Consider the following 12207-nt stretch of genomic DNA (forward strand, 5'->3'; position numbering starts at 1 on the left):
TATTTGAAAACTGAAAAGAAGTCAACTCGCTTTGTATATGAAACATGGCAAATTAAACTGCATGCCATCTCAATAATTATAAATGAGTGATTGTTTATATTATATTGGTATTGTATGAGGAAGACGGGAGTGGCAGAGAAGTACGTAAGAGTTGTACAGGATATGTACAATGGAAATGTGACAGTGGTGAGGTCTGCGGTAGGAGTGACAGAGGTGGGATTACATCAGGGATCGGCTCTGAGCCCTTTCTTATTTGCAATGGTGATGGACAGGTTGACAGACGAGATTAGACAGGAGTCCCCGTGGACTATGATGTTTGCTGATGCGATTGTGATTTGTAGCAAGAGTAGGGAACAGGTTGAGGACACCCTGGAGAGGTGGAGTTATGCTCTAGAGAGGAGAGGAATGAAGGTCAGTAGGAACAAAACAGAATACATGTGTGTAAATGAGAGGGAGGTCAGTGGAATGATAAGGATGCAGGGAGTAGAGTTGGTGAAGGTGGATGAGTTTAAATACTTGGAATCAACAGTACATAGTAATGGGGATTGTGGAAAAGAGGTGAAGAAGAGAGTGCAGGCAGGGTGGAATGGGTGGAGAAGAGTGTCAGGAGTAATTTGTGACAGACGGGTATCAGCAAGAGTGAAAGGGAAGGTCTACAGGACGGTAGTGAGACCAGCTGTGTTAGATGGGTTGGAGACGGTGGCACTGACCAGAAAGCAGGAGACAGAGCTGGAGGTGGCAGAGTTACAAATGCTAAGATTTGTACTGGGTGTGACGAGGATGGACAGGATTAGAAATGAGGGTTTAAGAGGGTCAGCTCAGGTTAGACGGTTGGGAGACAAAGTCAGACAGGTGAGATTGTGTTGGTTTGGACATGTGCAGAGGAGAGATGCTGGGTATATTGGGAGATGGATGCTAAGGATAGAGCTGCCAGGGAAGAGGAAAAGAGGAAGGCCTAAGAGAAGGTTTATGGATGTGGTGAGAGGGGACATGCAGGTGATGGGTGTAACAGAACAAGATTAAGAGGACAGGAAGATATGGAAGAAGATAATCCGCTGTGTTGACCCCTAACGGGAGCAGCTGAAAGAAGAAGAATAAGAGTGTTTGTTTATGTTCAGATTGTTTTAAACATGAAATATTCTGATATATTATTCCAACATTTTTATTCCATCAGATGAGTTATCACTATATATTGCAAATTAATATTTCAAGACTTACTTTGTAGAACGCTGAGATCTTTAAAATCCATTTCCACAGATCAAAAAGTAAGAAGGAAGCACTGAGCTACTGTTTTTCCAGTCAGTTTTAATATTAATACTTTTACCTATAGGAATATAGTTTAAAATTTAATTTTAGTCAAATAAAAGTGTAATTTAACTTCAAGATATCACAGAATGAAATCACAAAAGTTAATAGTCTATCAGCAATACAGCGGCGCGCATGGGCACAGTGGCTCTCTGTTTCGGTGCTTTGTTCGCTTTGAGGCAAAGTTGTCTTACCCAGACACTCTGCCCCCGGCAACTCCTAGCTGTGACATACTCCCTTTTCAGGAACTTCAAGTGAGATGGGTGCTCAAGACAGTGAATCCGAGGAAGGTTGCTGGATCAGACGGCAGACCAGTTCGCAGGAGTCCTTACTAAGATATTTAATCGGACGCAGGCTACAGTTCCTCCGTCTTAACTCGGTTATTATCATCCCTTTCCCTAAAAATTCATTCATTGATAACTATAATGACTACAGATCGATTGCATTGACATCAACAGTCATTATATATTTTGAAAGGCTTATTGCTCAGCATTTTAAATCCAGCCTCCCTCCCACCTTCGACCCTCACCACTTTTCTTATAGATCAAATAGATGCATGGAAGATGCCATAAATGCAGCCCTCCATACGGTGGAGCCATGCAGCCATCTGGAACAATCAGGGTCCTATGTAAGGATATTGTTTGTTGATGATAGCTCGGCTTTTAATGCAATCATTCCTAACATGCTAATCGATAAGCTGCATAACCTGAACCCCCTTCTGCACTTGCATAAAGGATTTCCTCACTGGTCACCCACAAACTGTTAGAATTGGCCCCCACATCTCCTCCACCCTCACACATAGCGCCAGCTCCCCTCAGGGCTGTGTACTGAGCCCATTTCTGTATGCCCTGTACACTTATGACTGGTCATCAAATTACTCCAGCAACACTATCATCAAGTTTGCTAATGACTCCTCAGTGGTAGGTCTCTTAAGCAGTGATGATGAGTCAGCATACTGGGATGAAGTGCAGAAGCTGTTAGTGTGGTGCTCCAGGAACAGTCTCTCACTCAACACCTACAAAACTAAAGAGATGGCTATTGACTTCAGGAGGCCCCTCAATACATCAACAGGGACCTGATGTAGAGGGTCACCTCCTTTAACTTCCTGGGACCTTACATTTATGAGGACCTGTCCTGGACAGCAAACACTCTGGAGGTGGTCAAAAAGTCCCAGCGCCGACTGCATTTCCTGAGGCTTTGCAAAAAAGTGGAAATAAAGGGGAAGTTGATGTTGACATTCTACTGCTCAAACATTGAGAGTGTTTTAGCATACTGTATCTCAACATGGAATGCTGGCTGTAAAGAAGCAGACAGGAGAGCTCTACAGAGGGTAATTTCCACAGCAAAGAAAATTATTGGCTGCTCTCTGCCCTCCCAGGAAGAGATCTCCAGTGCCCAATGCCTCCGCAGACAGCCAGGAAAATCATTAAAGACCCTTCCCATCTAGACCACTCACTGTTAACACTACTGCTCTCTGGAAGGTGGTACAAGAGCATCAAAAGTAGAACAAAAAGATTTGTAGACAGTTTTTATCCTTGGGTGATCAGAATTTAAAATTTTAAAAACTCGAACTGTTAAGAGTTTTTCTCTTTTTTCCAGTATGTATGATGATTACTTTAGTGGATAATACATTTATTTATGTATGGCATTTATTTGTTATAGGATGTGTGCTTTTCATTTTCTAGTATAAGAAGTATAGGGAAAGTATTGTAATCATCCAAAACTTTGACCTGGAGCTTTTGATGAATCTCAACGTTTTAGACCACCCTGAGTCCGAAAATACCATTTTTGGAACTATGTCTGTGTGTCTGTGTGTGTATGGAAATACAATAACTTGAGTACGCTTTCACTTAGGTCAACCAAAGTTTGTATACAAGCATTAGGTATAAAACGTAGATTTCTATCAACTTTTAAGCTATTTCCACTAACCAGAAGTGGTACTTTTTTTATTCATGCAGCTGCAGAGTCCGATTTATTCAACTTTACTTTTATAATAATTGCTCAATATATTAGTAATTTGATTTGATTTGTTGTTGATGGTTCTTTAATGTCTGCGGTGGGTTGGCACCCTGCCCAGGATTGGTTCCTGCCTTGTGCCCTGTGTTGGCTGAGATTGGCTCCAGCAGACCCCCGTGACCCTATTCAGATTCAGCGGGTTAGAAGATGGATGGATGGATGGATGGGTTCTTTAATGTACATAATATAAAAATATAATTATTGTCTTGCAGTAACTCCTCAAATATCCATCCCCATATCTGAGTATATGAGAAAGTCTAGAGGAGACCACTCCTGTTATATTATTTGTTTGTTGTTGTTTATTGTACTTGCACCGTTTGCAGGTATAGCTTTTACAATTTCATTTTTCTGGTACAATGACCAATAAAGCCTTTCTAATCTAATCTTTCTATTTCTAATATATTGCAAAACACAAAAAAAATCTTAATATCATTATCATAATGAAACCCAAGTATTGGGATGACATTGTATCCACTGGTCCCTTGCTCTGCATGCCTAGGTTGCCTCTCTGATAAAGGATTGTTCTTTTGTGAGACACGTTTATTTATTTTTTTCCTAAAAAAAATAAATAAACAGATCATGATAAAAAAGTTTGAGGTCACATTTGAAAATAAGCAGCATTGGATGCACTTTTGCTAAAGGGAAAGGCAAAAATTAATCCTCAACCTGGTCAATGTGTTGACCAGAGACTGTAGTGTTATTTATGTATTTTTTTTTTTTTTACTTAATTTTGCTTCAGCTGGTTAGACTTGTTTTTCTCTTGATATTTCAAGTCACATAGTTATTCAAACTGTGTATATGTGGCAGTGTTGCTACTTCTGTTTTATGCTGTTATCAAGATTCTGTATGTAACACTTGGTTAAACTGAAACTTCTAGAGTCTTTAAAGTTACGTTGCCTCTGCTATCAAATTGTGGTGAGCTATTGATCATTTGTAGGGGGCAAAAACCATGCAATTCTAAAACTCTGAGTGATCCCAGGACCACAAGGACAGTCAGAAACTTGTCCCAAAGCCACTACAGCCTTGTCTTGGCTGTATAATTAAAGTCATTGCCATGCTAAAAGTTGAATCTGAGGTGGTGTGCACTCTACTGTAGCTCAGGTTTTCCTCAAGGACCTGTGTGTATTTGGCTGCATTCATCCTTCCCTCAATTCTCACCAATCTTTCCATACCTGCAGCTGAGAAGCACTCCATACTATGGTGCTACCCCCATCATGTTTCATTGTAGGGATGGTTTTGGACAAGTGATGAACAGTGCCTGGTCTTTACCAGAGACAGTACTTTGAGTTGTGCCCAAAGAAATGAATTGTTGTCTTATCAGACCAGGGAATATTTTCCTCATGCTCTCAGGGTCCTTGAAATGTCGATATATGCCATTTATTCAAGAGAGGCTTCTCTCAACGTGATGTTTTTTTGGAAGAAGTAAGTGGATAGGACTGGTGAGCTTTGTTGGGTTGAATGGCCTGTTCTCATCTAGATTGTTCAAATGTTTTAGGCACTTTACAATAAACATCTAATTGATGGAGTTCTGCTGACATGCTTATCCTTCTCACCAATTCTCCCATCTCAGAAGACGACTTCAGAAGGTCTATTAGAGTAAACATTGGGTTCTTGCTCACCTCCCTGACCATGCTCTTCTTGCCCAGTTATTCAGTTTAGCAAAACTGTTAATTCTAGGAAAATTCCTGGAGGTTCCAAGCTTTTTCTGTTTCACAATTTTTAAGGCCACTATACTCCTGGAAACACTCAAAAATTGAGAAATGGTTTTATAGCCTTTCCCTGATTTATGCCTCGCCTCACTCTGATCACGCAGGTCCACATAGAGTTCCCTGAACTTCATGGCCTGTATTTTGTCCTGACTTGGCTTTGTGAAATGTGGGACCTTCTATACACAGGTACACATGTGCCTTTCTAATTGATGTCCCATTGGTTCAGTTTGTCACAGGTGGACACATCTCAAGAAAAATTAAAGCAAAGAGGAAGCTCCTGAGCACAATCTGAAGATCAACAGCAAAGAGTCTGAATACTGTTCTGAATGAGAAATTTCAGTTTTTGATTTTTAATAAATTTGCAAAGCTTTCTGAGAACACATTTTGATGTTATTATGGGTTATTGATGGTAGACTGATGGGAGAAATGTCAGATTTATTAATTTAAAATCATACCTATAACACAATACAGTGTGCAGGGGAACCACCTTGGGAAAAGATGTTTCCTAAATACACACACAATCATTATAATAATTACCACTGTGCCCTAATACGGCAGGTGTTATCCTTATTTGTTTTACATAGACATGACTAATTCTCCTAGGAAGACACAGAAAAACGAATTTCCCATGTCGCTCTCACAGCAACCTCAGCTATGAAAATAGCTTAAATAGAGGAGGGACCACCACTGGCACTAGATGGCTAATTTGTAACAAGGCTGTTAGTTCATTTACTAAACTGTTTACCTTTTATAATGTCACTGTGTACAGGAAGGATATGCTAAAATTTAAACATAACTACATTTTACATCGATTGCAGGATATTAAGTGCATGTTTTACAACATGAAACTGGAAAAAGTCGTGGCACAGTGTGACATCCCGAAACTGGCTCATTTATCACTAACAACACACTGAAGGTAAAGTATTTGATCTCACTTATTGTAAGATGGAAATGAAATGAATCTATTGTTCGGTCTATAATATAAGATTATGATAATATCATGCAATTTATTATTTTATTAAAATTGATCAAAGTGATGTATCTATTTACATACGGATCAACACATTCACCCAGAACCAAGATACTGTGTTCGGTCAATATCTGAGCAGATCTTCTGAACATGAAGAAGTCTTTGTCTGCGTCTTATGGGTTCTACTCAGGGAGTTGAGGTTTCCTTGCCACATGTGAAATCTGTGTATTCCAGATTGAGTGGTGGCTTTAAATTATTCCATTAGGGGATATGTGTTCCTGCCTTGAACCAGTCCAACTTTGTGCCTTCCTAAAACTAAATTAGGCAAGTACAGGAAATGGATGGATGGATGGATGAATAGAGCTTCACATATTAATTGCTGTTGTTTATAAAATTGCTATTCACAAAGTGAGACTGCTTAAAATTATCAGTGTTACCTTGAGTTCAAACTACCTTTTCTCCAAAAAATACAAGTGTAATATAGCTTATAATCTTATTTCTAAAAATCACAATGACAATATCTTTGTCTTTGTCTGGTTTCAACAATGGATGTGACAGCTGGGCTTGGCAGTACTGGGATGAAATGGTGACAATTTAGTGTAGGTGCTGCACATATGATATTATGTAACAAGACATTCACTGAAGGTGTGAAACAACGTTTGGCTAGAGCAGGAACTTAGGCCTATCTAGTCCTTTGCATTTCACATTAATCCACTTCATTGTGTTATAAAAGCAAACAATGTTTATTTTCCACATTATATATTTCCACAGTCAAGTGAAACTCAAGACAGACACAGTGAGAAAACCGTGTGTTTCCACGGCCTTATCAAGCCACAAAAAAATATATTATAACTTCCTAGTTCCCAAAACTCCCCGCTACCCAGCACCCTTTCTTAAAGTAACAATACGCTGTTATAACTGAATAATTATCTAGCCCTAATTGAAGAGTCGCATAGTGTGGGGGAGGAACGATCTCCTCAGTCTGTCAGTGGAGCAGGACAGTGACAAAAGTCTGTCACTAAAGCTACTCCTCTGTCTGGAGATGACACTGTTCAGTGGATGCAGTGGATTATTCATGATTGACAGGAGTTTGCTTAATGCCCGTCGCTCTGCCACAGATGTTAAACTGTCCAACCTTACTAGAGTTCTAGGTGTTCTTTAAAGATCTAGCAAGAGCAAACATCCAGTTTTAAAGAGATGAAGATTTAAAATAAAAAACACTATTTTAGCAAATAAAATATATTTTTTAAATTCATTATTTACACTTGAAAAATGTATGAATTACACATAGAAGTGTTTTAAATATAAATACTACTTACAAAAAAGTATTAACTTGGTAGTGTTTTTCTAATTCTCTGAAGGTGATACATGGTGCATTGACCAACAAATATCTGCTAATATACAGTAGTCTCATTCCACTTTTCACTATAACTTCTCTCCATTTCCGAGATGCCCTGGTGGAATCTCTCCCAATGTTCACCAGCGATCATCTCATGTTCTTAGAGAAAAATCTAAATGATCTTTAGGAAATAGAGTTTTAAATATGTGTTAAATGCCAGTGGTAGGTAGGAAGATAGAAGCTCCTCTGCAAGTTTCTCATAGTTTTCCATCTTTGTATTCCCCAAAAAAATGTGGCACACACTTTGCAATGACTCCCAAGTTCCTTTTCAATTTGGTTAGCTGTTACCTATTTAAGATAATAGATGTATCGATCAAACCTTGCATATTTCTCTAAATCCATTCAAATAATAAAGTTCTCGTTTCAAAGGGATCTTTCTAAATTATTCACTCTTTTGAAAAAATAAGCAGCAAATACATGATTTTGCGTTGTTTCCACTTCAAGTAACGTACGAATAAGGAATATTGTCATTGTTACCTCAAAATATTCCAAGCATGAAAAATACTTATTCTACAAAACAAATGTGAAAAAATCATTCTTTTTTTTAAAGCAAACTACATCTGCCTCATTTAAAATTGTCCAAAATGTTTCCCGGGCAAGATTCATCCTGCAAATGTTGCAATCGAGCTCCAGCCTCATTGGGCCACATGTTTTGGGAATGCACCAAATTAACTTCATTTTGGACCAAAATTTTTTAATGTCTATCAGAGAGCCTTGGCGTCACAATCTCTCCTAATCCATTTGTTTGGTCGACACCCAGATGGGCTTAAAGAGGAGAAGGACAAACAAACTGTAATTGCATTTACTACACTATTAGCACGTAGACTTGTGATGCTCAACTTAAAGTCAGTGAGTAACTGATGTTATATACTATTTGAAATTGGAAAAATCTAATTCTCACTGAGTGGATCTTTTCAAAATGTGTTTAAAACCTGGCAGGATCTAATCAATAACATTTTAGAATAAACTTTTATATTGGGGAAAAGAATTCTGCTGTCTCTTTTCTACTCTTAAAAGTCTTACTCTGGCTGTTGGCATTCCACTTTTACTCTTGGGTGGGGTTTGAATTGAATTTAGTTTTCTTAAGTTTGACTTGTCTGTATGGAATGTTACTTGCATTCAATAAATCCAAGAAAAAATAAATAAATTTAGAAAAACAAAAAGAATATTTTTTTTCCAACAATGTTTTTCACTGAATCTGATAGCTCGTGGAAACAGTTTATGGTAGAGCAATTCATATTTCTGAAATGGATTCACATAAATCTATAAAATATGACTTTTTTTGCATAAGAGGACTTTTTGGTTCAAACAAGTATAATTAATGTTGGACAGAAACAAAAAGGTAAAGCTTATTCCAATGTTGAATCAACAGAAATTGAGTTTAGGGATGCAATATTTCTGCTGTACAGCCATCCTCAGTGAAGATTATACATTCAAAATGTACTGCCTTAAAACAAGTTTTATTTTATTTCAGGGTGACAATAACACATTTTTTCTTTTGCAGATTCAAGTTGATGCAGCCTTTTCTTCATTCCATATAAATAATGTCAGTACCAATAAAAAATACTTTAAAGTTACTGCAATAAAATCTTTTAAAATGTTTAAATAACAGTTTCTGGTTTTACCTTCTTGGTTACAGAATTGGAATTCTGGGCATGAATCACTCATCTGTGTCCATATCTGAATTTGTGTTGAACTGTGAAATCAACTCTCAACAGAAGAGCTACACCACTCCTATTCTCACAATGGTCTATTTGGCGACACTCTTAGGGAATTTCCTGGTAATTGTTGTCATAAAAATAAATCGTCACTTGCAGACGCCCATGTACATCTGTATTGCGATTTTAGCCATAATCGATCTACTGAACAGCACCAACATCACTCCGACAATCATTGCAGTTCTCCAGGACGTTTCCACTGTCCAACATGGACTTTGCTTACTTCAGACAATTTTAGTCTTGTATTTGGAGGCTGTGGAATCCCTCCTGTTGGCACTCATGGCGTGCGATCGCTATGTAGCAGTTGTTCATCCACTTCGCTATCCTTCCCTCATCACCAATAAAACTGTCCTATGTATGATTCTGATCTTAAACATCATTACAGCGATCTTCATTTTTCCCTACATGGTTTTCGTAGCTGAGTTTTCTTTTTGTAACACTAATGTTCTCAATTATTGTTTCTGTGATTATGTTTCAATGGTTAAAATAGCTTGTAACCAAGATCCAAAGTACTTAAATATTTTTGTCCCCACCACCATTGTTTTTGGTGCATGTCCCTTTGCATTGATTTTGGTTTCCTACTTTAGGATTGCTGATGCCGCTTTGAAGATCTCATCTGCTGAAGGAAAGAACAAAGTTTTCAATACTTTGACCACTCATCTGCTAGTGGTGGGACTCTTTAATGTTCCGATTTTAACATCTTACGCGTTGACAGGAATGGGGGTGAAGCTGTCAACGGAAGCCTACAGCACCATGATCATCGTTGGGAACATCGTACCTCCAATGCTCAATCCCATAATATACAGCTTTAGGAATAAAAAAATCAAAGGTAGCATCCAGAAACTTTTTAAAGGCACAAAAACACACCTAGAAATGTGAAATCTTCATGTTATCACCATGTTTATGTAGTTTTCCTCCCTCAGATCAGAAGCATGCTTTGTGGTCAATTGTCATTTGTAAATCTCTATTTTGATAGTCATGATGAGATAAGAAAATAAAACATTTTTTTATAGTATACGTTTAATTAGTCTCATAATTGATTAAGTTTATTATTGTAGGAAATTTTAATCCATGACTATATAATAAAAGAAAGTTTCATTGCTTTGTCTATTTTTACTGTCTTACTGAGATCATCACCTCATTAGGTTTGGGCTTACTTTCCATCACGATTTTTTTGTTGTTTGAACATATGAATTAACTGCGACTCATTTTTGTTAATTTGTATTGTACAGGTCAAACGTTATTACATTGATGTGTTATGTTTTCATGTCATTTACAGTACCATTTTGTTTATTTGTTTTCTGACTGAAGTCAGCATTTTAGGATCCTTTAAGGTTAGTGTTTCTCAGCCGCTGGATCATGGCGATGTCACAGGCTGCTACCGGCAGGTCGCGAGGTGTTATTGCTTATAATGGTAGTGGGTTACAGTGGGTTGGGAGTGGTTGTGGGTCGCGATCACACTTGGCCCCAATCCCCCACCTGCCCCCTCTGATTCACCAAGAACCCAATCCCCAAACATTGTGCTCGCGTCACCAAAGGGGAAGTGTTCTGATGTTTGCACTTGATTCATTAATGAGGACACAGAGGAGGATTTCAAAGACATTATCATGAGAAAAAGTAGATCTTGAGAGCAAAAATGTAAGAAGAAGAAAAATGCTGAACCACGTGGATTGTGACCCATGTAAAGTAATGTTCAATTTTATTATTATATTTAATTCGAATTATTGTTTGAGACACACTGATTTAGATTGCTATGTTGTTTGTGGCCGCTAGTCACGTCATCGTGTGTTGCATTATCACGTCACTGGAACTTAAGATGGCAACATGTTATCAATGAGGCCCAGGATTATGGATAAATGGATAAATCTTGAAAAACAAATAAAATTCACCACCTAACCGGTGTTTATGTGTCATGTACATGTACTCATTGGTTCCTCATGAGTGTCCCTCTGGATATTTAAGTTTACATAGCACATCTCCAAAGATTTTTTTTTTGAGTGATTTTAAATCCTTTAATTGCCATATACAATTTCTTGTATTAGAAATTTGTTATGTTTAAGATTTTGATAGGAACATAAGGTATTTGACAGATGACAGGAGACCATTCAAACTGTTTCTTCAGCTGAAAGTTAAGCTGTTCTTATATCTCATCCAGATACATCTTAACATTTGTCAAGCTTTCTTCTTCACCTACACTTAACCTGCTGGTTGACTGTTCTCTAACTACTAATACTAATTGAACCACTTTGGGTTTATTTTCGTATTAATACCTAAATTCTACAGCTGTTTTTTAATGTTTCTCCTTTCCCTTTCAACTGCTAATACCCAATGCTAATAAACACTACATTTAACAATATTGTTAACTATTACAAATACATTACATGGTTCTTTTATAATGGGTTTTGTACTTGATATTCTGTATTTCAAGACGGATCATACTGTCCATCATCACCTACAAGTATCATCAATGATATCAGAACAAGGTATGGCCTGCAGCATAAGAAACAACACAAGAATCCTTCAGTTCAGGCACCAGTCGTGCTCAAAGAAACATGTCATTGGAGACCGACCAGGACAGCAACTATGACTAAAGTGCCTTATTTGTAACTTGGCATTTTGGAAAATGACCTGATTTCAAGTGTTTACCATCAACAGTCAGGATGTAGGACAAAATGTATTTCTATGGCACATTTGCATAGGAAGAGTGTAGCTCAAAGTGCTTTACAAAAAAGGAAAAGTTACAAGAAAAGAAGTTTCAAGTTACAAGAGGGGCAAAAAAATCAGAAATAGAAAAAAATAGGAATGAATAAACGACATACCAAAAATCATAAATAAAAATGAATCAATACACACTTACATAACATGGATATACAAGTAATTAATAAAGGAGAGTCCTTATTTATAGATTTGTTTTTAAGTCTTTTGTGATAAGCCTGATGCTATGGTCAGTTGGCCAGGGGGTACATCCAGTCAGTCATTTTCTAACCCAAGTAGTCCTGAATAGGGTTGCGGAGGTCTTCTGGAACCTGTCCCAGCTAACAAAGGGTGTAAGGTGTTGTGGAGAAATCTTCACAAAAAAAGAGCAGAGTC

The 12207-nt window shown here is 37.7% G+C and overlaps 1 protein-coding gene across 1 annotated transcript; it reads left to right on the forward strand.

Annotated features, from left to right (window-relative positions):
* The first annotated feature begins 9054 nt into the window (after window positions 1–9054).
* Window positions 9055–9996, forward strand: LOC120524178 (olfactory receptor 1-like). The gene has a single exon (XM_039746059.1). The coding sequence runs from the start codon at window positions 9055–9057 to the stop codon at window positions 9994–9996; it is 942 nt and encodes a 313-aa protein (XP_039601993.1).
* Window positions 9997–12207: the final 2211 nt, after the last annotated feature.

This window comes from Polypterus senegalus, chromosome 2, assembly GCF_016835505.1.
Source record: "Polypterus senegalus isolate Bchr_013 chromosome 2, ASM1683550v1, whole genome shotgun sequence".
NCBI classification, from domain to species: domain Eukaryota; kingdom Metazoa; phylum Chordata; class Cladistia; order Polypteriformes; family Polypteridae; genus Polypterus; species Polypterus senegalus.

Coding starts and splice junctions, on each gene's coding strand:
- LOC120524178 (XM_039746059.1), top strand. CDS start 9,055: ATGAATCACTCATCTGTGTCCATATCTGAATTTGTGTTGAACTGTGAA.